General features: G+C 36.5%; 2 protein-coding genes across 4 annotated transcripts; one reads left to right on the forward strand and one right to left on the reverse strand.

The window, feature by feature from the left end:
- Window positions 1-2,449: 2,449 nt before the first annotated feature.
- LOC135644999 (glutamate decarboxylase 4-like) lies at window positions 2,450-5,563 on the forward strand. The gene is made up of 7 exons (XM_065163018.1): window positions 2,450-2,670; window positions 2,743-2,947; window positions 3,810-4,010; window positions 4,113-4,327; window positions 4,408-4,661; window positions 4,796-4,848; window positions 4,945-5,563. Exons 1-7 carry the CDS (start codon window positions 2,585-2,587, stop codon window positions 5,419-5,421), a joined length of 1,491 nt encoding a protein of 496 aa, XP_065019090.1. The 5' UTR covers window positions 2,450-2,584; the 3' UTR covers window positions 5,422-5,563.
- A 2,420-nt stretch (window positions 5,564-7,983) lies between these two features.
- Window positions 7,984-22,824, reverse strand: LOC135644903 (anaphase-promoting complex subunit 6-like). Of its 3 annotated transcripts, XM_065162869.1 has the most exons (17): window positions 22,497-22,824; window positions 20,681-20,815; window positions 20,520-20,593; window positions 19,454-19,493; window positions 17,565-17,610; window positions 16,332-16,411; window positions 16,075-16,256; window positions 15,869-15,994; window positions 15,473-15,547; window positions 14,444-14,569; window positions 13,679-13,748; window positions 11,992-12,074; window positions 11,494-11,607; window positions 9,754-9,853; window positions 9,087-9,122; window positions 8,268-8,366; window positions 7,984-8,107 (listed from the first exon to the last, which is right to left on the reverse strand). In XM_065162869.1, the coding sequence occupies exons 1-16, from the start codon at window positions 22,740-22,742 to the stop codon at window positions 8,274-8,276; spliced, it is 1,626 nt and encodes a 541-aa protein (XP_065018941.1). In that variant the 5' UTR covers window positions 22,743-22,824; the 3' UTR covers window positions 7,984-8,107; window positions 8,268-8,273. The 3 variants fall into 3 exon arrangements, with proteins under 3 accessions (XP_065018941.1, XP_065018940.1, XP_065018942.1); XM_065162868.1 differs by having other exon boundaries at window positions 7,984-8,366; XM_065162870.1 differs by lacking the exon at window positions 11,494-11,607 and having other exon boundaries at window positions 7,984-8,366.
- Between the last annotated feature and the right edge of the window lie 318 nt (window positions 22,825-23,142).

Raw genomic sequence — 23,142 nt, forward strand, 5'->3', positions numbered from 1 at the left:
CGCAGGCACTGCTAGTTTTTGCTGCTGATTTTGGACACACACCACCAACACCACCAAAAGGGAAGCAACTCTGGCTTGAAGTTTAAGAGGCAACTGAAACGTCTTCGAGATTGTAGAATTGTTGCAGGTGCAAAAGGTCAGAATTAGTTGATATGAACGAACCCTAAATTATGTGTGAAGCATACCTCATCTACTAGATAGGATGACCATAAACTCTTATGTCATTATTCACCAGTGTTTAATCTAAAATGAACTTTGAGCCAATGTTCAATGTTCTTTAGATGTGATTATTTCTTGCAGTGCTCAATGTTCCAAACAAATAACCTCAACTGGTGTTTCTTGTATTTTGATGTGCATAAAATGTCCAGTTAATTTGCAGTTAATCTTGTGTAGTTTTAGCTAAATTATTGTGATTGTTCTTCAGATGTGGGAGCACAAAGAACTAACTCTCTTCAGCTTGAAACAATTTCTTTCCTGACACATTTAAGCTTAATCAATGGACCAACACATGGCAAGTTTTAGTTAAACGAGCCTTTGACTCTGTCTTCATTTCCACCCATCCTTCAACCTTTCATAAATGGGGTGCTCTTTCCTTTGTTCCTTCCTTGTCTGTTCTTTGTTTTGTTTTATTGTGTTGAATCTGATGCTCATTTAGATTACCCTCCGAACAATCCAATAAAAGTCAAAAGAGCTCCAAGAACAAGAAAGGAATGACTTGTTCCTGTGGCGTGATGTGCAAGAACTTTCTCTAGATGACCAAGAAGATGTCGAAACATGTGGTGATGGGAGGAGACTTGATGACATCTTCCACAAACTTTGAGTGCCAGAAAACTGGAAACTGTTGACCATGACAATTACTTCCGCTGGTGGTGTAAATCCAACTCCCTGCTATGAATCCAATCCTGACGAGGTTGAGAGATTGTGAACTCGGTGAGATGAACATGGGATGATGGTTCTGTGAATCCACATCCATGATCGAGCCCTTAATTGATTCCCCAACTCCATTATAGCTGAAGACAGCATTGTTGATTACTTTAATGCCATCACTAAGCTTTAATCCTCCGTCCAACGCAAATTCTTGCCGTCCAAAATATGATCACACCAAACTTTCTCAAACGTCATGACTGTTCTAACAACTCTTTCTCTCTCTCTCTCTCTCTCTCTCTCTCTCTCTCTCAATTGAGAAATTTAGAAATACTTTTCACACTGTAAAATAAATAGCATCAGTATCATTTCATATCAAGGGTGGAAGTAATCCGGAAAGCAAGCAAATCATGAATTAGATTTTATTATATTTAATTTGACTTGACGGATGATTTAAATACTTTTTATGATTTTGTTCTTTGATAATGAATCTAATAAAAATATTGGTCTTTGAGAAAATAGCAACCTTCAAAATTAACCAATTGCTATATCTGAGAATAATATCTTAACATAATCCAACATAAAAAAATCGACAAAAGTATTCCTTATTATCATCTCAATCATGTCAAATAAATATAGGATAAATTCTTCAAAAACCCTCAAGTTTACGTTACTTTTTACATAACTCTCTTTTATCTTTATTCTCAGGAATCATCATCATGGTAATGTTATCGCTACGTTGATCTTCGTTCAACACGATGATGGCTCCTAAGATCCTCGAGACCTTTATCTCTCGACTCCACTGGCTTGTCCCCGTCTACACCTTCGTCGGAGAAATTGAGGGAGGGAGGTCAAGGGGGTGAGATTATGAGCATCACAAATGGTGATGAAGGGTTGGACTTTAGCCTCATCGTGTACCTACCCTCCATGTCGCTTGGGTGGATAGAGAATAGTCCATTGTTGCTAGTTGATTGGGTAATATCACGAGTGTCTTTGACAGGTAGAAGGGAGGAGGCTGTGAGGGTTGTGATGATGATCGTAAAAAAAAGGCATTCTATGGTAAATAGAAAAGGAGGGTGAAGTAATGAATGGGTTAATAAGAACAATACCTAACACGATGAGCCATATGTGATAGAGGAGCGAGTGAAATAGTCCAACATAAGAAATAATATTTAAAAATAAAAAAAAAGGGGGTGCTCTTTCGAAAAAATAAAAATTTAGAGACTTTTTTTAAAGAATTTACTCATAAATATATATTTTTAATTTAATCAAATGGTGATATACTATGGTTCTAGAGGACACGTGGTATGAACGTTGAATTCCATGGGGGCATCAATCAGGTGAACAGTAAGATGGTCAACGGGTCACACCGACGAGCCACCAAACAGGGAACCTTCTCGTCGTCCGCTTCAATTAATGCGCGTACATACGTTTCTTTTCCTGCAAGAAGAAAACTGGCCGCCGACCACCGTTTTCATTTCTCCGCAAACGATGGCTCAAACCAGCACCACCACCGTCACGAGACGGGGAACCTTGTTCTCTTTCCCGTTCGTCTTGCTATAAGAACTCGCCTACATGTCCCTTCAAATCCTCCCATCCCAACCCAAAGCAAACCAAACCAAACCAAACCATCACACACGTCCATCTCTCTCCTCTTCTCTTTCAACTCCATTCACCTCATTCTCCATCTGTGCTCTGCAAAGTAGGAGAACAAGAAGCCATGGTGCTCTCCAAGACCGCCTCTCAAACCGACGTGTCCGTCCACTCCACCTTCGCCTCTCGCTACGTCCGCGACGCCCTTCCCAGGTGAAGCGAACGCCTCTTTCCTTCTTCTGCGTTCTCGAAGATGATGATGGTGATGGTGATGGGTGTGTGTAGGTTTCGGATGCCGGAGAATTCGATACCGAAGGAGGCGGCGTACCAGATCATCAACGACGAGCTGATGCTGGACGGCAACCCGCGGCTGAACCTGGCATCCTTCGTCACCACGTGGATGGAGCCGGAGTGCGACAAGCTCATCATGGCTGCCATCAACAAGAACTACGTCGACATGGACGAGTACCCTGTCACCACTGAGCTCCAGGTACACACCCTGTCCATCTTCTTCCTCCGTGGGATTACCTGCAGTTGAGTCACACCAAAACCACCAGGATTTTGCGTTGCTCCATTTGCTACTGCTCCTCGGGAAGCTCAATTTTGAAGATCGAGTTCTTCTATGCACTTTGTTTTCAGTTCATAAATGCTATCTGCACCCACAGAAATTGAGTTTTCCCATTGAAGATTGTCCACTGAATCTAGATGTCTTCATTTTATCTAGTCAAGAAATTTAGGCTGTTATCATCAAAATTGTGATTCACATTTACAGTGATCACCAAAACAGGTGGCTGCTGCATCAGTGGGTGCAATGATGCAGCCACTTTGGTCTTCCCAATTGCCTGCCCTACTGGTGAAGAATACTATTAGAAACAGGCCAGAAAATTAAGGGAATGATGAGTCATGACCTGTTCGTCAATTGGACGACCTGTCATTGCCCAAGTTTCAACCATCAGTTCATGTTAAAGAAATTGTCCTCAAAAGTCTAAAAGTGGTGGCAGAGTGTGGATTCTGCACAGGACTTCTTCAACAGAGACCGAATGATGTGATTGCTTTGAGCTCTTCAACAAAAGGCAAACTTTGTTTTTCTTTTGTTATATATGAAGAGAAATCGATTGGAAAATTAGTCTAAAGAGGAGTTTTCAGAAAAGAGATTATATAGCTTTACAAGCCATATGAAGCTTTTCATATGGAATCAGGGGATGAACTTTGTTTCCATGAGAATTTTGACTCTCGGAACAGAGCTTGTTTACGGAACATTCTGTAAGACATTGGTGTGAGCATATTATTCCTCTAGTTTTGCGCTTGATGCAATCTTTATTCATCAGCTCGAAAGCATTTGTTTACTGCAGAACCGATGCGTGAACATGATTGCGCATCTCTTCAATGCACCTCTCGGCGAGTCGGAGGCCGCCGTCGGCGTCGGCACCGTCGGTTCCTCCGAAGCCATAATGCTCGCTGGATTGGCCTTCAAGAGAAAATGGCAGAACAGAAGGAAGGCTGAAGGGAAGCCTTACGACAAGCCTAACATCGTCACCGGTGCCAACGTCCAAGTACGCAGTCTACTACTTACTACCCCATCACAAGCCATCATCTTCTTCTTCCTTCTTATTCTTGCATCTAACCCTGTCAAACGCGGTTCTTTGGATCGAAAGGTTTGCTGGGAGAAGTTTGCGAGGTACTTCGAGGTGGAACTGAAGGAGGTCAACCTGAGGGACGGCTACTACGTCATGGACCCGAAGAAGGCGGTGGAGATGGTGGACGAGAACACCATTTGCGTCGCCGCAATCCTCGGCTCCACGCTCAATGGAGAATTCGAAGATGTCAAGCTTCTCAATGACCTCCTGGCCGAGAAGAACAAGAAAAAAGGGTATGTTCCTTGTCCACCAGCTCTGCTCTCAATGGGCCAACACGCATTGAATGATTAGGTTCATGTGTCCCATGATGCAGATGGGACACGCCGATCCATGTGGACGCGGCGAGCGGCGGGTTCATCGCGCCGTTCCTGTACCCGGAGCTGGAGTGGGATTTCCGGCTGCCGCTGGTGAAGAGCATCAACGTGAGCGGGCACAAGTACGGGCTGGTGTACGCCGGCATCGGGTGGGTGATATGGAGGAGCAAGGACGACTTGCCCGAAGAGCTCATCTTCCACATCAATTACCTCGGCGCCGATCAACCCACCTTCACTCTCAACTTCTCCAAAGGTAATGATAGCAGCTCAGAATGCCAAGAATATGGAATTAATCTTCTCCTCCGTCAAAGCAAAGCAATCTTTTTTACTTCCACAGAGATTAAACTGCTACTGTTGACTTCAATTTTTGCTACCCCCTTTTATCAGGATCTAGCCAGGTCATTGCACAATACTACCAGCTAATTCGCCTCGGTTACGAGGTAGTCATCTCTCTCTCTCTCTCTCTGTCACACACACACACACACACACACACACACTCTCTCCGGCGTTGACTCCTCGGCATTGTTTTACTGCAGGGATACAAGAATGTGATGGAGAACTGCCAGGAAAACGCCATGGTGCTGAAACGAGGTCTGGAGAGGACAGGGCGGTTCGACATCGTCTCCAAGGACAACGGCGTGCCGCTGGTGGCGTTCTCGCTGAAGGACCGAAGCCGGCACGACGAGTTCGAGGTGTCAGACTTCCTGCGCCGGTTCGGGTGGATCGTGCCGGCGTACACGATGCCGCCGGACGCACAGCACGTCACGGTGCTCCGCGTCGTCATCCGCGAGGACTTCAGCCGCACGCTGGCAGAGCGGCTCGTGATGGACGTGCAGAAGGTCCTGCACGAGCTCGACTCGCTGCCGCCCAAACAGCCCAAGGTCAACGGCCACCCACACCACCACCGCAACGGGACGATCCCCAAGAAGTCGGAGCTCGAGACGCAGCGGTCCGTCACCGACGCTTGGAAGAAGTTCGTCATGGCCAAGAAGACCACCAACATCGTCTGCTAGTACTTACAAGTTATTACCAGACATTATTACGATTAAGAGGATTGCTTCTTTTTGTTGTGTACGCTGTTTTAGAGGGACACGAATTGGCAACACTTGCCATACGGTTATTGTTCAAGAGCTAAATAATATGGTGTTTCATCAACTATGACTTCCAATTATCGAGTTTTGTTAGGATGAATTATCAAATTTATGGGCCAAAATAATTGATTTATGATTAACAAAAGGGCATAGAAAGGAATTCATTTTTCCTAATGTCAAATCCAAGCTGGTTATAGGAACCAGATCAATACTTGCCCCTAATTCATATGACCAGAGCTATTGAGAAATAGGCATATAAGTCAATCTAAAAGTAATGTCGTGGGATGACAGCCAACCAGTGCATGGAATACTAGTCTTAATTTACATTTGGTTAAGGTTCATTTTAATCCTTATGATTTTAGTTATAAATCACTTAAGTCCTATAATTTGATCATATAATCAAAATTTTTAATAATGTAATATATAAATTCCTCTCGTCAAATCTAAGTTAATAGATGTTAGAGTTTGATTAAGTAACATACTAACTCATAATAAATTATTAATATAATAACATATATAATTTAAGTTAAAAAATATTAAAATCTATTTTAGGCCTTGTGATTTTTACCATTGACTACTAAAGCCCTTATAGTTTACTCGTATCTAAATAACTCATACGTTTTCAAAAATATAATATATAAACTCCTTAGGTCAAATCTGAATTAATAAACATTAAAATATTGACTCATAATAAATTATTAATATAATAATAAATATAATTTAAGTTTTAAAAAGGATTAAGATATCTTATCGAGGAAGAGGACGTGACAAAGGTTATAGCGACGGACGAAGATTGAGAGGTAGAGGTAGAAAAGGTTAGAGGCAGAAGTGAGGGAGACCTAAACCACTATATCATAGATGTGGCGGGTGAGGTTATGAGAGAGGACGAAGTGAAAGACGATAGGACAAAGATGCCTAGACCACTACGTGCATAGCATCAAACTAGTCGACGCACATCCACTTGAGCTCATCATTAGTACCGAAGAGGTTGCGTACATACGATGCCCTGCTATGCAACAATGGCTCGATATTACTAATTGTGGTCACTTTGACGACAACACCTCCTCCCATCATTGATGATAGTCTCAATTTTTTTAAAAACCTAAATTACATGTATCATTATATTAATAGTTTATTATGAATCAGTATATCACAGACTCTAACATTTGTTTAACTCAGATTTGACAAGCGAGACTTACATGCTTTGAAAATATAACGATTATTTTAGATACGAATAAACCATAAAAGTCTAAACGATCCATAAATAAAATCATAAAAATTAAAATGAATCTTAATTTATTTTTAAATTTAAATTATATATCATTATATTAATAATTTATTATGAGTCAACATACCATAAAAAAAGTTTATATACTATATTTTTAAAAATATATGAATTATTTTATATATAAATATATCATAAGGCTAAAATGGACCTTAACTCTTTAATATATAATCCTTATATAAATGTACATGTAGGAATGCTCGACGATACATATATATTGCTGAAACTAGAAGAGCACTGTGCAATCAAGCATAATGCTTTTACAGGAGATAAAAAGCCGGGGAAAACATAATCAGGTGGATTTATGTACCCGATTAGATTTCATATAATAATACAAAGTATATGCACTCATCAGGAAAATGGAGTACAAGTTTAAATCCCCTTCCGGTCAGGGGAAAAAATGCAAGAGGCAAACCCAGCATCGCTTAGGAGCGAGAGAAAACGAGGCGAGGGATAGGGTTTCTAAGGATGGGATTTTAGGCATAACCAGACGAAAGAGGAGAGACAATGATGATGGAAAGAGGGAGAAGAGAAGCGGTGGCTTCTTCCATCAGCGAGATGAAGCAGTGAGGAAGGAAAAGGCATTAGTTGCAGCAACATCTAAAAGTTGAAGAAGAAAAGGCCAACAATACATTCGGCATTATATGGAATAGCAAGGGCAGGTCGCAATAATTAAAGGTCCACCCACATAAAATATTCCCCCCATATGCGAGAGTAGCGTTCACATACGTATGTGATGGATCTTAATACTGCTAATGGTTAACATAGGTAATAAATGCTTCATAAATCATTCAGATTTGGCAGTAAACTAAGTGTCTTGGGGCTCATATGAAGCTAGTATAAAAGAAGCAACCATCAAACACTCGACTATAAAAATGTTGGACAACTGTTAAACAGAATAAAATTTTAATACTGTCTAAACTCTAAACTATAGCTTGCATATATGTTCTAGAATAAGGTTTTCAAGAAAAATATACTTGCATTGGAAGAACCAACAGCTACAGAACATTTAACTTTCAAGGCAAAGTTTTCCACAAAAAAAAAAAAAAAATCAAAGAAAAGGTTCGGTCCATCCAAGCTTGACAGTACGAGCTCCACAACGATGAAGCTCCGTAAAGCTCTTAATTGTTTTGTTACTTTGCAGATAGCTCAACAGACGTAAATCTTATGAATCTTATGAATACAAAGGGCATCCATCGTTACCATGAAAACCATGATGATTTAGTGTGCATGTCAATATCAATACAAAATTGTACATATTCTGCTAATACAAAAAGCAGAAAATATTTCCTCCGGTCAACACCTCTGCAATTAAGCTGTACACTAAAAACATAATGACAATATTAGCAGGTCTGTAATAGCTAACCTATACACTAAAAACAGACCATGCACGAAGTTAAGCTAATATTTAGGAAGTTCTCCCACAATTACATAATGACAATATTAGCAGGAAAGTAACACTGCTTCGGCCATCAGTACATACCACAAGTTATTTCCTCCGGTCAACACCTCTGCAATCATCCTCGAGGGCAAGAGTTAGCATCTCTGTGCAGAATTGGTCATTTGGGTCCAGCCAAAGAGCCTGTCCAATGAAAATGTAATAATTTCTATAAAAGTAGCTTAAGCATGAAATATGGACCAAACAGAGTGCGAATTAGAATAGGAAAATATGGAAAACAAGTTTGACAAATTAATTAAGTGTTTCCCAAGCAAGACTTCCCAATCTAGTCACCTTATAGCTTGAGTAAAAATATTGAGTAATTTTTAAAAAAATAAATGTACAACTATATCAGGTGTCTGATATATGGTACATGGCTGAAAGAAGTGATGCCAGACTATGGCATCCTGCATATAGGCAGAAAATGTTGCCTTCAGCCTTCAGGTCAGCTATCGAGGAAGAGATCAAGGAATCAAAACTCAATTGCAGATATTTATTATGATGTTGCACTACAGCTTTTGATTGGAATGATCCATATCCAGTATATCACTTTAACTATGATAGGATACTCAGGTAGTCAACTTAATTACCCGACACATGCATTCCCATGCAACCAAATCCCAGCAATTCCTACGTGCAATTCTACACTATGAAAATGATCACTGTTAGCAGAAACATCAGATTTGTCAGCGCTAAGACATCTATATGCAAGGACTATCCCAATTTCAGTTAAGCTGGACAATAACATGAATTACACCGTAAGTACATCTTTCTAATGCATATAAATTCCAATTGTGGTTGTATCTGGAAATCTGATGAAACATCTATAGGTCAATTATAATCACAATTTACTCGAAAACTCACCTTGTGGTAGTAGGTTATTGCAGCATCAAAGTTATCCTGTTAAAAATACAGCAGGAATTAATAAAACACTGATACCAAAAAGGCTATTAAATATGTGCAAAAACAGTGCAGCTAAGAAACTAAAAGTCAGAGGGGATTGATCTTCACCATCTCTTTAGTCATTATGATAAAGACTGTTGACATTCCAAAAAGAAGCTAAGCAGAATAAGACAAAACCATTGAATTTTCTATTCTCATTTTTTTCCTTTCTAATCTTTATTTACTGAATAGACACTTAAACATACATGTAATTCCATAGATCAACAAAAGCATGGACCTGAATATATCATAGTTGAAGAAATTGTGCATGCAGTGCTACTGTTCTTTTTGTAACAACTTTCACTTCAAGTTACCTAAGAGAAACGAAAAAAAAAAATTCAATGAAAAGAAGTGAAAAAAAAAATCAGGCCTAAATTCATGCTCCAACACCAGCTTTGACACCTTGTTAGACCAACACCAATATTACCACCTGATGTCACTAAAAAAATAATTTAAAAATGAACTGGATCGGTTCCAAGCTACATAGTCTAATATCAATCCTCAGTCAGAGAGATAAATACTGGTTGGGACATATCCCAGCAGATATTTGAGACCTTGGTATAGACAGCCTATAAGCTTGTGAAGATACCTGCAGATGATATGTATATGCCAGACCAGCAAATGCACTGAAATTTTGAGTTGAAACAGCCAGGGCCTTTTCATAACAGGAAATAGCCTTCTGGAACATCCTGAAAATACTCTCCCTGATATTAAATGTGCACAATAACAAAAATAATATATCTATTTTCTGCAGAAGTTACACCTTTTCTTTCAAAATCCTTAATATTTGTCCTCCACTCGAAGAGAATAAAGAAGTACATCAAGATTAACATACAGATATCTCCATGCATTAAAAAGAATATATTGTGTAATTAACTGGTTCTCAGCAAATAAGGAAATATTTGTAGAAGCATACAGATCAAATTTTGGGGCCAAACTATTATTGAATAAAAAGAACCACAAGTCTTTTAAAAAGCTTTAGCCTTTACAGCTACACCTGAATTTCTGTCACGTGATTTAAATTGCAAGATATACTTTAGAAACTTCATGACACTGGTAGTCAAGCCATTACCAGGAAAACCTTGACCAGGAAGTCCTCCAATTTATAGATATAATCATTCTAAAGAGATGACATACACATTGGAGCCACTGCTGTATTAAATTTCTATTGTTTTTCCACCACTCAAGGAAATAAGGGTCCTTTATTTCTCTATTGAGAGTGGCAACAAGGTTTTGACTGGAATAAGTGTCTCATTAGAACCTTTTTTCTTTTGCTGCATGTTAAGAGGGAAACTTCTCTGACATACTTTTTGCTTATTTTGTGAAAGTAGTTTCACGATCACTTTTTCACATATTTAGCACTTGATTATAAACCCAATGCAATTTTCTATATGTCATACTTCTTAAGCTCTTAACACTCATTTAACCTGATGTAGAATTACTCACATAGGATCACACTACGACGTGTCAATCTTCCTAAATGAGGCAGGATTGACTCTAATTATAAACCTCACGCAACTTGCTTTGTCTTTAAGAAATTGACACCTCTTAAGCTCTCAAGATTGAACGATGAAACCTGACATCAAATTTAAGATACAGGAACATGGGTGCAAATATAAAGCATCTTGATTGACTCATGTAATGAATACTTTTCTCTTCCAATTGTGCTATTAAATTATGCAGCATCTTAAAGCATCTTGTTTCTGAATACTAACAGAAAGTCACAGATGGGTAAATCAATATTATTTGCCTTTCCAGGTTGCTTCTTTTTAAACCTGTGCAAGTCTTACTCTGCTTCACAGGTTGCTTCCTGTTGAACAAGTGCAGGGTTGCAAATAGTCCTAGTCTTACATATGATATGTCATTGGAGTTGTCAAATCTAGTTCTGCTGAAACTAATTGCAACTAAGAGGAAATGCTATACCTTGAACTATGCAAATTTAGCTAATTAAGCTGTTTTCTTACATCATATGCTATGGAAAACTCCGGCATATTCATACCAGATGTACCATACTGAGATCGTGGTGCTAGAGCATCTCAGAGCACCATTATGAGCTGTTTAGTTGCAGATAGTAAACAATTTGGCACAACAACTAATATACCCACATCAAGTTGTCTAACTTGGGCCATGCCTAGATGCGAACATAAAAGAGGAATGATTACTGATAATATAGCTTAAAGAAAATTTGATATGTTACACAAGTCAATCTGAAGTGTGAAATGTTCATATGTATGCTACAAACACTATAATAGACCAAGAAAATGTAGCTGAATCCTAAAGGTACAATAAATTCATAGCAGAAATTATGTAGATTGACAACTGAACGTACTTAAGTTTTCGTAATGCATGTGCAAGGTTTACCAAAGTAGGTTCCCACATTTCACTTAATGAAGATGAAACACAATCTAGGGTCATCTCAAACCACTGAACACCTTTCTGGTATCTACAAGAAGAAGATAATTTGGATTATGATAGAGAAGTACAAAAGCATTATGCACACTAACATTCACCATATGCTGAAAAAGCAAAGGAAAATAGGTAGTAATGAACATGCAAAACAGCTCATAGTTCATCAAAAAAAATTGCTTGGATGGGTATATACAATGTGAATTCAATTTCCATATTTGACTGTTGCAATGGGTGTACACTTGGATGGCTGAGGAACAGCCTAGGCAGATATTGCAAACTAGAACAAACTCTTCACCATCATGTTAAGAATAGTACATATCTCTGCTAGTAGGTCGATAACAAGTAAAGATGCATAAATTGATTGCAAAATAAGAACCAGTGCTAAAAACCGGAACATAGAGAGGATGATTTTTCTTACTCCTTCATATGATAAGCAACAACTCCAAGTTCATTATATACAAGTGGATCAGAAGGGCATATCTTTTTGGCCTGCAAAAAGAACTGAAGAGAAAGCACGTTGAGAACATCAATAAACGATGTTGTACACAAGTCAAAACCACCTATTACATCATTTCTTGTTTAAAAGCTACTACAGTCCAATTATAAAACAAGTTCTCCGCTACTTTTAACACGCTACAGCAAGCATTTACGCTTAAGAATCATTTTTAGTGGAAGAACATCAAGCAAACATATGATTATTACTCCGAAGCTTTTAAAAGAAAATAAACAAGAACTAGCTATTCATGTACAACTCAAAATGCAGAGTTACATCTTTATGGACTTAAGTTCTATCAAACTATAATTTCGTATATCATCCCCAAGACTAAAGTCCAAAAATCCTAAAACAACTTGAGTCTCATTTCTTGTAAGTGATGTCATAACTCTTGTTGTAGCATCTTCTTCAATTACAGTTGGCCTGAACTTAAACCCTTTCTGAAAATGTATCCGTGGGACAAAGTTCAAGGTTCATCTTCCTCACCAACCATACTTCAAACTTTAATTTTCACACTGAAACACAAGGGCTTCCCACTTTACTATTTGTTTAATATTTCATTATAGACTGAGATGCTCTTCGCTATAAAGAAACACAAGATGTCCAAGAAACCATAAGATGATTACCCAATTTAATATTCAATGAAATCCTCAGTGCATAATAGATGTTGCAGCTTAGGTGATATTGAATTAATTCTTCTAGTCATGAAATTCAATTCGGGTAACAGACCCCAATCGATCCATGGTCGGGCTGATATGGGTACAGTCCATGCCAGCATGTACTGTGGTACTGTTTTACTGGCTTGGGATGTCCTGGTCAGCCAAGTGCAGAAAGCAGTGATGGTGGGAGTTGGAACTACAGTGCAGAGAGCAGCTCCCAAGGAGTCACACATCTACAATCCATGAAAAGAGAGACAGAATCCACAAACACATGCTTTAAAAAAAAAAAAAACAGACCTGACCAAAGGGGCAGTTATATATGTATTGTATAGCCTTTTAAATGGGTTGGTTGCCTTGATGATTAGGCACCCATCTTGATTGGGACAAAAACTTCAGAACTTTTAGCCATGTTCATGTTTAGATGGTTTTTTCATAGTTTAGTTATACTTACTATATTGTTGGTTAAATTTATAGTTTTCTGTCTCAGGTTGTAAATACAATCTAATTTTTCTTACACTCATATTCTACGATAAGCTAATAGAGGTCTGGCCCCTAGCAACACAACGATGACTACCTTTTGAAAGTGCTGCCTACACCAAAACCATTGTGAGAAACACAGTCCTCATGACTAAAACACCATTGACAAAAAAGAATCCTTAGCCATCATTTATCAAGTAGTGCCAACATCAGTAGGTGATCTATAATATTTTCATCACAACCTTCATGTGGGTGTTTGTCTTCGTCTGTGGCGAGCCACCACCAGTGCGCCTATTGAAATCTTTAACACCAAGTCCCCATCGGAGCATAAGGAAAAACAATAAAAATATATATATACCTATATAAATAGAGATATACAGATGAAAACATGGAAAAAGGAAGCTACAAAATAAACAACCAAAAATGGCTAATGAAATCAGAAATCTTTTAGATTTTCAAAAGCTGCAGCATCATACCTGTTCTGCAAGTTTGTAATTGTGTGTTTGCATGTATTCCATTCCAATATATAGTGCTGGCAGATGACACCTGCATCAGGTTTCAGAAAAGATTCAAACTCTAAATATGAATCCAGATGTAAAAGGCTGAAACTGCAAGCACAAGACAAAAGGAATTTATTGCCATTGCTGGTAGCCAAAGTAGAAACTGTTAGATAAAAACTCCTATGTTTGGGATATCATATATAAAGATTCGATTGCAACTGTTCCATAATTTTTAGAGTTTTATGTATCAAACAAATGCAAAATACAATGATAGGATGCCAAAATGTCCCAACAAACAAATGCAATATATAATATTAAATTTAGGGTTAGATTTTTATGGAGAAAATTATTAACATGATAATTTTGCATTCTTGAATCTTAGCCTTAGATAAGCAATTGCATTAGTATCTCTGCACCAAAATTCAGACAAAATGCATAATAGAACATTAGGTGGAAGTCACAGAAAAGGATATTTATGATGTATAGCATATAGACCTTCAAAGAAATAAAATGAGGAATAATTGAAAAATCGATACCTATGTCAAGGAATCACTATTGGGATCATCAATAAATAGAAACATACACTCAGTGTGAAGCAAAAACCTGACAACTAATAGATTTAGCATACAGAAGGAACAAAAGAATCTTTTCTATTCACTGAAATGACACGTTTCTAGGCAAATTAGATCTTATCAGGAATCCAACTTTGCCTGCATAGAAGAAAGCAATAATCTAATTTACCCAGGAAACAAGCGAGCTCCAGAACGAAACGCAGCCATTGCTTGATCACCCTCACTTTGAGCAGCATAAGCATTACCAATACCTACCCAAGCAGGTGGAAACGACCCATCTATAGTTGTAGCCTTGCTGCACATGATCATGAGATGCATTTGCACTTTTAATAGATGGATGTAAAAGTCAAACCATATAAACCAACGAAGCAATGTATGGACATGAATACAAGCAACATAAGCATGCAACACAAAAATGATCTTATTAATGATTGCAGTAAAAAACTTCAAAAGATAAACTCTAGTAGTTCTAACCATGCCAATAGTGAAATGAAATGGAAATAATCAAGTTGAAGGCACAGATAATCAATGCTCTTATGGTAACTAGCAGACATAACAAAGGATCATCATGAAGAAAAGCATACCTTTTGAACATGTAAGATTTATAAATTGAGTTCATGTCAAAAACTAAAAAAAGTCAATAATGCAATTGCATTACATTGTAGTACAGCTGGTCTGCTATAAACAACAGATATAGTACAACTGGTCTGCTATTACAGTGTAGTACAACTGGTCTTTTTATCCTTTCAATTCTATTACATTGTAGTACAACTGGTCTGCTAAAAACAACAGATATAGTGTCTACAATCATCTCAACTCAAAGAATATGTAAAAGGTTTTAAGAATCATAAGAAAGAAGTGCAAAAAAATTTTAATTACAGAGAAATGCTAGCCACACATACTTTAGGTGTCACAAAAAGAGGATCAGCCTTCATCCTTCTAAAACAATAGGATTAACATCAGGGTAACTTAATAACATGCTTAGAGGACAGTGTTACATCTCATAATGGCTAGTAACTATTTATTCCAAAATCTAAGATCATTCCAAAGTCAGAAAAGCAATGCTGTCTTCTTAATAAAAGGTGATCAACAATGAAACCTGTCGATAAAGGAAACTTGAACATAACAAACAAAAATAAATGGCCACCAGATACATAATAGTAATAAGATACACATTTAGAAATGACATAGCAATTACCAAAAGTATCTTCGTGATTGATCATACTTCTTGATACAAAAGTAGTAGCATCCAACAGAAAACCAGGAGAGAGCTCTAAAAAGAAGAAGAGTTTGTCATGATCAAAATAGTGGACATCTCTGTCCATAATAACATAATCAACAATAATATATCTTGTAGCATATGACTCAAGCTAGCAACATTAGGAATTAGCTAGTGTATATACAAATATAAGTAGACCAATTTCAAATATTCTTCTGAACAAATAAAGTAATTTCATACCTATCAATGTCTACACTATTATTCAATTAAATTCATGAGAGAAACCAACTTGCTACATAGTTGTCCTTAAAACTTAAGCCTTTTGATTGATCAAAATCCTTGAATCTTATAATGTAATAAAAAATGCATACTAACTTTTGAGGATGATCTTTCACCAAATTGCAGGCCATAAGATAGAGATCATTGGAACGGCCAAGTTCCATCGAAGCCACCAAATGAACTAATGTACATTTCAAATGAAAAGGATCTCTTTCTAAAACCCTGAAAGAAGCATAGATTGGAGTTATATAAAGCCTACCTATATTAGTCAAATTTAGTTAAAACTTTAACATAATTCTTACATGGAAGTAAGTTCAAAACATCTTTGATACTCTCCACTCTGGTAATAGTATTCAGCTCTACGAGCCAACAAGTCAGTGTTGTTTTTCAGTGTCTGGCTAAAAGATAAATTAGAAGATGCAACACCAGAAGTCTCTCTTTCAAGATCTCTGAACTTGGCTTCTACAACATGTTCTTTGACGTGCTACAAAATCAAAAGAAACAGTCAAAATCATATATTTTCTGATGCCAGATATTAATACAGTGCTTACGACATTACCTTCTTTACAAGACATGAGTAGAATGATGACAACCACTTATCATCTTTTCCAAATTGCAAAGATGATAATAGACTTGATTCTGAAATGTGTCGAAGTTTCAAACTTCTAATTTTCAGGAAAAATTGAGATTTGAAAAATCTACATCAAATGAAAATATCTAAACAAACATCAATCAGAACAATTTCTGATGGTCAGATAGAAGATATATATATTGGAACACCAGTTCACTAAGAATAGAAAACAAAAATTTAAGAAGGCTTTTTATTTGTGCATATGCCCCTTCTTTAAATTTGTCATAAAAGAATTAGCAAAATTCTAGTGTTGTCAGAAGATTTTACAGACCGTATGATCCAACAGGTTATCTTTTACCAAAGGTACTATCAGATAGAAAAAGTAACATACTTTTAGGTTGTCAAGTCTCCATAACAAATATCATCCAAAAACAAATTTTCACCAGATAGACTCCTATAACTGTTTGTCAATGTGTTCACAAACAGAAGAACCTTTAGAATAATTCAAGAATGATGTGAAGCATGCCTTGGAACATTCAAAAAAGTTCAAGAAAGTACAAGGACACAAATGTTGTGAACTCAATTTTGCACTCTAGATGTGTTTCATACATGATACTATAATGTAATTTTATTAAAACCATATGCTCCTTTAATATAGTAATAACAAAAGTTCAAATAGCAGCATTAAGCCAAACGTTAGACCCAAATAATTTGGTATCACACTACAATCTGTTATCCTTTTAATGAAATTAAAGTTTACTGAAAAATGAATAGTGGAAGAAATTTAAATCACCTCTGAGCATTGATGTGCTTATAACCTATGTCATCAAATTTTGGTATATTTGATTCACTATGGTGGCATTCTAAGTCACATATGCACAAAAAAATAATTAAGAAACACTTAGGAAGATTCATGAAAATTTATGTATAACTAATATCCAATTAAAAACCCAGCTGGGTTTTAGGTACATAAATAGTCCATACCAAATACTCTGGGATCATGCACATCCAAGATTCCAAGTAAAATTATCTTAAACGTTGTGCATAAGTCCATTCTCTTATTCAGATAGAAACAAAGCAACCAGCAAGCAACACTAATTATACACATATTTTTTTTAAGAATTAATTTTAGAGTTGGTTCACAATAATGATATCAGTGCTCATATGATTTGTTAACCAAAAGCTTCAAGTAACTTGTATCTGTCAATTTTGTAACCTTACCCTCCTCACACGTGAGCATGTAATTGTCAACCAGACATTCCAAAGCCTGATAGCACATGGCAAAATATGCAGTATAAGACAAAATAAACAAGACAGCTTTCTTTAATGATGTAGCATATACAATCCACAGTAACAATATAGAAAACTCTAAATCAAAATTTCAAAGTACACCATTTGGTGGCAAAGATTTATTTGTCGAAACAATAATGCCACAGATCTCACATGTTAAGCAGAATTAAGAAGTCTAGAATCCAAAACATATAACGATTCATTGAAATTTTAGTTTATGTCCATGATATCGTATTCAATAAAAATGGTTCATTGGTATGTTCTACCAAAACTGCATGAGATTTGCAATCAATTCATCAAGTCATTGGGAAAATTAATTATACATTATAACATTCTCCACAGACCAAAACCAGGATGTTATCATTGCAAAGAATTCAAAGGTACCCTACATAAAGTCTTTTCCTGGTAGTTAACAAAAACATGCATTCATTATTTGTAACATTTAATTCTTGTCATTTGCATAAAAGCATGAGCTTGCTGATCTTGCAGTGCATAACAATCACAAACACTAAGTACCAACCTAAATTAACCAAGAAACATTTATTCAGCCATTTTATTAAGAAAAGAGAAGTAGCAATATGAGGTTACATGAAGAAATGGTGATGGAAATGACTAGGTTGAGAATCAAAAGAAATTGTCAAGATTATGAAATATTATCAGGAAATTCAAGTTCATATTCTACATGAAAAATCAATGAGTAATGGTGTCTGGAAGCATTATTTTTTGGAAGCATCTCTGAATTTTTAACCTCTTAACTAACAAGTAATTTAGAAATTAGTACAGCATGCTTTTGGTAAAGAATGATAGAGGAACCATGATAGTAATTTGATTTATGAAGGATGAAGCAATAACATTAACCACTTAAAAAAATCTGTATTCAGCCTATCAATCAGCCTACAAAATGTTCAATTTCTCCAATTTTGCCTGATATATTAGTTTTTCCCTTCTTTATTGGCTGGTGCAAATCTATAACAGATTGTCAAATACTTGCCTTCATGATGGTTCTTAAATTGTGAACTTCCAAGAGCCTAGATTCTTAGAAGGAAGACTCTTTCACTTTAAATTAATGCTAATTTCCTCGTATAATTACTTTGTAATACAACTATAGAAATCTTCCTAAATACAAAAAGTACCTTATGCAATCTAACTGCTATGTCAATGCACTTCCACACTACCTGAAAGTAACTGTCAGAAAAAATGATGAGCTAAAAATTTTTCTTATCAGACTTCTCAATAAAGGCATGCCATTTTTCTAATGGTAAGAACTGACTATTGGTTGAACTATCTGATGTTTTATGATGTTATCCAAGTTGGCTTGGGATGACATCCTTGTCAGACCCCGATTCAAAGGAATGGAAGGAGCAACTGGTCCTCTTTCATCAGGTCAAGAGTCTCAATGATTTGTAATATTTACTCAGATTGAAGTATAACTAGAACTTTTAAGGCTGAAAATTGTTCCATGTGTCTCGTAAGAGAAAGTGATATGCCCTAACTTGGGAAATGAATTTTAAAGTATGAGATAATGTAAACAAAAAATTTGAAGGTGAGAATTGTGATCACCTATTTGGTAGTCAAAGCAAGTAAAGAACACCAGCCTACATTTGTCATTCTAAATGCATGTTTCAGGTTAATTTCAACTAACGAGCCATCAGCAGTGGTTCCTCACATTGAATCAGGGAACCACTCAAGAAATACTTTAAATTGTTTTAAATTTCTGTGGTGTGCCTTGAGTTTTTATCCTTGTTATATACAAATAAAACAATCTCAAACCTAGGTATTAGTTACACATTTTTTGGATCAGAAGCAAAGATTTATCTTACCTCATAACATAATGCATCTGCTTTAACAGCTGCTTTATACCTTAAACACATTAACCAAAGAAAAGGTTAAGCATATGAATAACTTGCAATGTCACAATAATAAGAGGTAACCACAACTAAAACACATGATAGAACTAGTAAATGCAAAGGCAGGTCAAAAATTGCAAGCAGTTACTTAAAAGTAAATCAAATAAAACTTCTAAAGTGATTCACACAATGTTTATCTTGTATATGAGCAAATAATGTAGAAAAACTAACCATTGAAATGCACAGGGAGATTGTTTAGTAAATGACAAGATAAAGAAACACCACAAAAGAGTTAACTGAAGTAGGAATTAGAAATATAGAATGATAAATACATATTTGAAAGATATCTTGTTGAAGTATGCATACATGAATTCTTGTTTCCAGCTTCACTCATCTTGAAGAGATAATAACCTGTTCCACTTCACTCATCTCACCCAGGTAATGGCCTAAACCGTTGAGTTGAGAAACCTGGCAACATAACCAGGTTCTTAGGACAGCATGTGTTATTCCAATTGTCGATTGGCATACAGTGCAAGCATGATGCCTTGAAAATTGGTCCTTGGGTTCCCACATGTCTAAGAGTTCTCTTAACTTCACAAAGAGAGAGATAAAAATTAGAGTGCCATTATAAGCACATATAGGTTGGTAAATTAACAAAATTTTAGTCATAGTTCCTCCATTCTTGAAAGACCTTACTCTAATTCTTAAAGGTCTATGCATGACCTTTTGTATTAATAAGATATGACACCAAAATATTGTATCAAAAATACTGACTTCTTTATTTTAGAAATTTTGATTTTGGAAAAATTGATCAACATATGACTTAAATCAAACATTTCCAGCTCAATGTCCTTATTGCCCTATATCAGGCTAAATGAAGTGTCATTACGAGATAATTTTACTCTTTGAATACTCCTTTTCTGTTCTTTCATTCTTTACATCATTTAATTCAAACATCAGTAACTTGGAAAACCCAACAGCCATATACATAAAACAATATCAAGAGTTGCAAACTATAATTAAAACAATAAAAGTTCACCATTGTCTGGCTTGAGCACGATTTTCCAAAGCCTCATATGCTTTGCCACGTAAAAAACAAATTGCTGAAGTAATCTGGTGACAGAAAAGAATACTTAAATTAGGCATCATGAAGAAAGCTAGTTACAAGAAAGGAAAGTCACAGTTCATCAGATATGTTACATTAATTTCATGATCTTCAGTATCCTTATCCAAGTACATTGCAGTCCCATCATTTTGTGAGAGAACATTTCCATGCTCATCAACTTTAGCATCACCAAGCATTGCCAGACATTGATGCCATTCTTTTAGCTCTTCCTAAGTGAAAATAAATTGAAAGCAAAGAATAGAATTAAGCATGAAACAAGCATTAAATGCATCAATTGGTAAAAAAATGCACTCAAATGCATCAATCAGTACAAAATAGCAGACTCAATTAAATTATATACAATTAAGATACTACAGGGAAGAAGAATTCTGATAAAACAGGGAAACAAGTAACTAGTAAACCATAGACAAGTTTTTGCATGTCACAATTTGGTCATGAACATAATCAAACATATTAACTTGGCAACAAATTAGCCTGCAGAATATTCTAAAAGGATATCTTAAAGTCATTATATGAATTATGGTCTCAACATAGATCATATTAACCATTAATTGCACGGATGTGGCTGTTGGAAACCAAATATTTCATGTTATATGGATCTTTCCATATATGTGGAGCCAAGCTACATGGATCATTTTTCACGATTGAGCTCTTTTAACAACAATGTTGTTAATCAAACTAAGAGGCATCAAATATCTTTTAATTGTTGCTGATAAATTGTATTAGGTTTTCTTCTACTTCTTTCCCCTACAAACTTTATAAACTTACCTTGACCATTCATTCCATTAATAAGTCTTCTTTGGATAAGTCCATGCCACATTTTTATAGCACGGTTTTCATTTCACTCTCGATTGAAGTGATCCCTGGTTGTTAACAAACACAAATATTTCTTTTCTATCTTATAAATACCCCACATAACCATTTCCACATTCTCATTGCCATCACAGTCTGCAATTTACTGAGATACTAATCACATACTTTCTACTATGCACCAGGGTGAAAATATCGTGGAATGTCAACCACACTGATGATTTCCTAATATTTCTTTGGGTTATACCAACCAATTCAACAGGTTTCAATAAACCGTATCATGATCTCAGTAACACTAATTTCTGCATGTGATTTTATAGCTATCCAATATCACCATTGACAATGGACAACTGTCCTTACAAATGTCTAGAAGATACATAATACTTTGTAGTCTTTCAGTAACTAATTTATTCTGAATATGATTTATAAGACCAAGAGGTATAAGGATAAATAGGTAGAAAGGAAAAAGATTATCATGCTCCCCGTGGAATCCCAGGATTTAAAAAAGGAAAATGGAGAATAATTTGTATTCTCAATTTTCACCTTGTGTATGTTTAAAAGAAACATCCAATGTGGCACATTATATACTTTAATCCATATTTTGAACAATCTAAATTCTAGCATTCACAAGACCTAGTGCATTCCTTCTAAAAAATCTAGGTTCCAGATGTGGCATGAGATATATTTAGCGCATACTATTTAACATCCTAAAATGGTCGACACATACTATTTAACTTGCTAAATTCCAGCACTCACTGGACCTTGCACATCCTTCTATAAGAAAACCTGATTACATAAATGCCACATCATCGGATACGAACATGGTAATAACAAGCTTACATTCCTCCAATAATCGATCATGCGCTTACACGGTCAGCCACAACTGGAAAAGGTAATGACAAACATTTACCAAGAAAGTTGCCAGCTGACACCATTGTGCCACGAGATCAAATAAATCTACACGCAATATAAAAGTCCAAGCAAAAACGAATAAGCCCTCTGAAACTAAAGTCGTTCGACAAAATGTCTCAGAAAATATATGACGATCGCTTAAGGGCAATGACGTTATGGAGGTTGTACCAGGCATTTGGCGGCGAGGTAACGAAAGCGGAGGTCACGGAGAACGATCTGGGAGGAATTAAGGAGGTGGAGGGCGCGGCGGTACTGGCGGCCAAGGAAGAGGGCCTGAGCCTGCATGTAGATGTCGGCGGGGTCACCGGTGGCTGCCACCACCTTGTCGGCGAAGAATATGGCCGACGAGTAGAGGTGCTTGCTCACGCAGTCGCGCACCACCCCTCGCAGCGTCTCTACCGCCTCCTCCCTCATCTCTCTCCCACTCGTCTCTTCTCCCTACCAAATTCCAAATCGAAATGAGAGGGAAACAGTGGAATGTGATGCGACGGACTGACCTATTTGGGTTTCTTTAGGGCTTTATAGTCTGAGCGTTTTCATAAATAAAGTCCGACATATTGATTATAACGCCCATTGTGGCGGTTTAAATGAAGCTGTTATCTTGCTTGTTAATAACGGGTATGTTATCGAACATTATAACGGTCCTTCTTTAAAAAGAGGAACGGCTAAATTAGTATAAACTCTATTCTTGTCCACAAATTAGAATTCCACAAATTCAATAGATATATTAAAAAAGATATAATTACTCTTTAATAATTCCATTTTGTGGATGTTAATTCAATTACGCAATGTAAAAAAAGAATAAGAAAAAAAA

Source organism: Musa acuminata, chromosome BXJ3-8 (genome assembly GCF_036884655.1).
Source record: "Musa acuminata AAA Group cultivar baxijiao chromosome BXJ3-8, Cavendish_Baxijiao_AAA, whole genome shotgun sequence".
NCBI classification, from domain to species: domain Eukaryota; kingdom Viridiplantae; phylum Streptophyta; class Magnoliopsida; order Zingiberales; family Musaceae; genus Musa; species Musa acuminata.

What these genes read in the sequence shown, in the direction of transcription:
- LOC135644999 (XM_065163018.1), top strand. Translation starts at nt 2,585, where the DNA reads ATGGTGCTCTCCAAGACCGCCTCTCAAACCGACGTGTCCGTCCACTCC. An exon ending in CTGTCACCACTGAGCTCCAG is followed by an intron (nt 2,948 to 3,809) that starts GTACACACCCTG and finishes TGTTTACTGCAG; the next exon opens with AACCGATGCGTGAACATGAT. An exon ending in CACTCTCAACTTCTCCAAAG is followed by an intron (nt 4,662 to 4,795) that starts GTAATGATAGCA and finishes CCCTTTTATCAG; the next exon opens with GATCTAGCCAGGTCATTGCA.
- LOC135644903 (XM_065162869.1), bottom strand. Translation starts at nt 22,742, where the DNA reads ATGAGGGAGGAGGCGGTAGAGACGCTGCGAGGGGTGGTGCGCGACTGC. An exon ending in ACTCATGTCTTGTAAAGAAG is followed by an intron (nt 16,257 to 16,331) that starts GTAATGTCGTAA and finishes TTGATTTTGTAG; the next exon opens with CACGTCAAAGAACATGTTGT. An exon ending in GTTGCTTATCATATGAAGGA is followed by an intron (nt 11,608 to 11,991) that starts GTAAGAAAAATC and finishes TTCTTCTTGTAG; the next exon opens with ATACCAGAAAGGTGTTCAGT.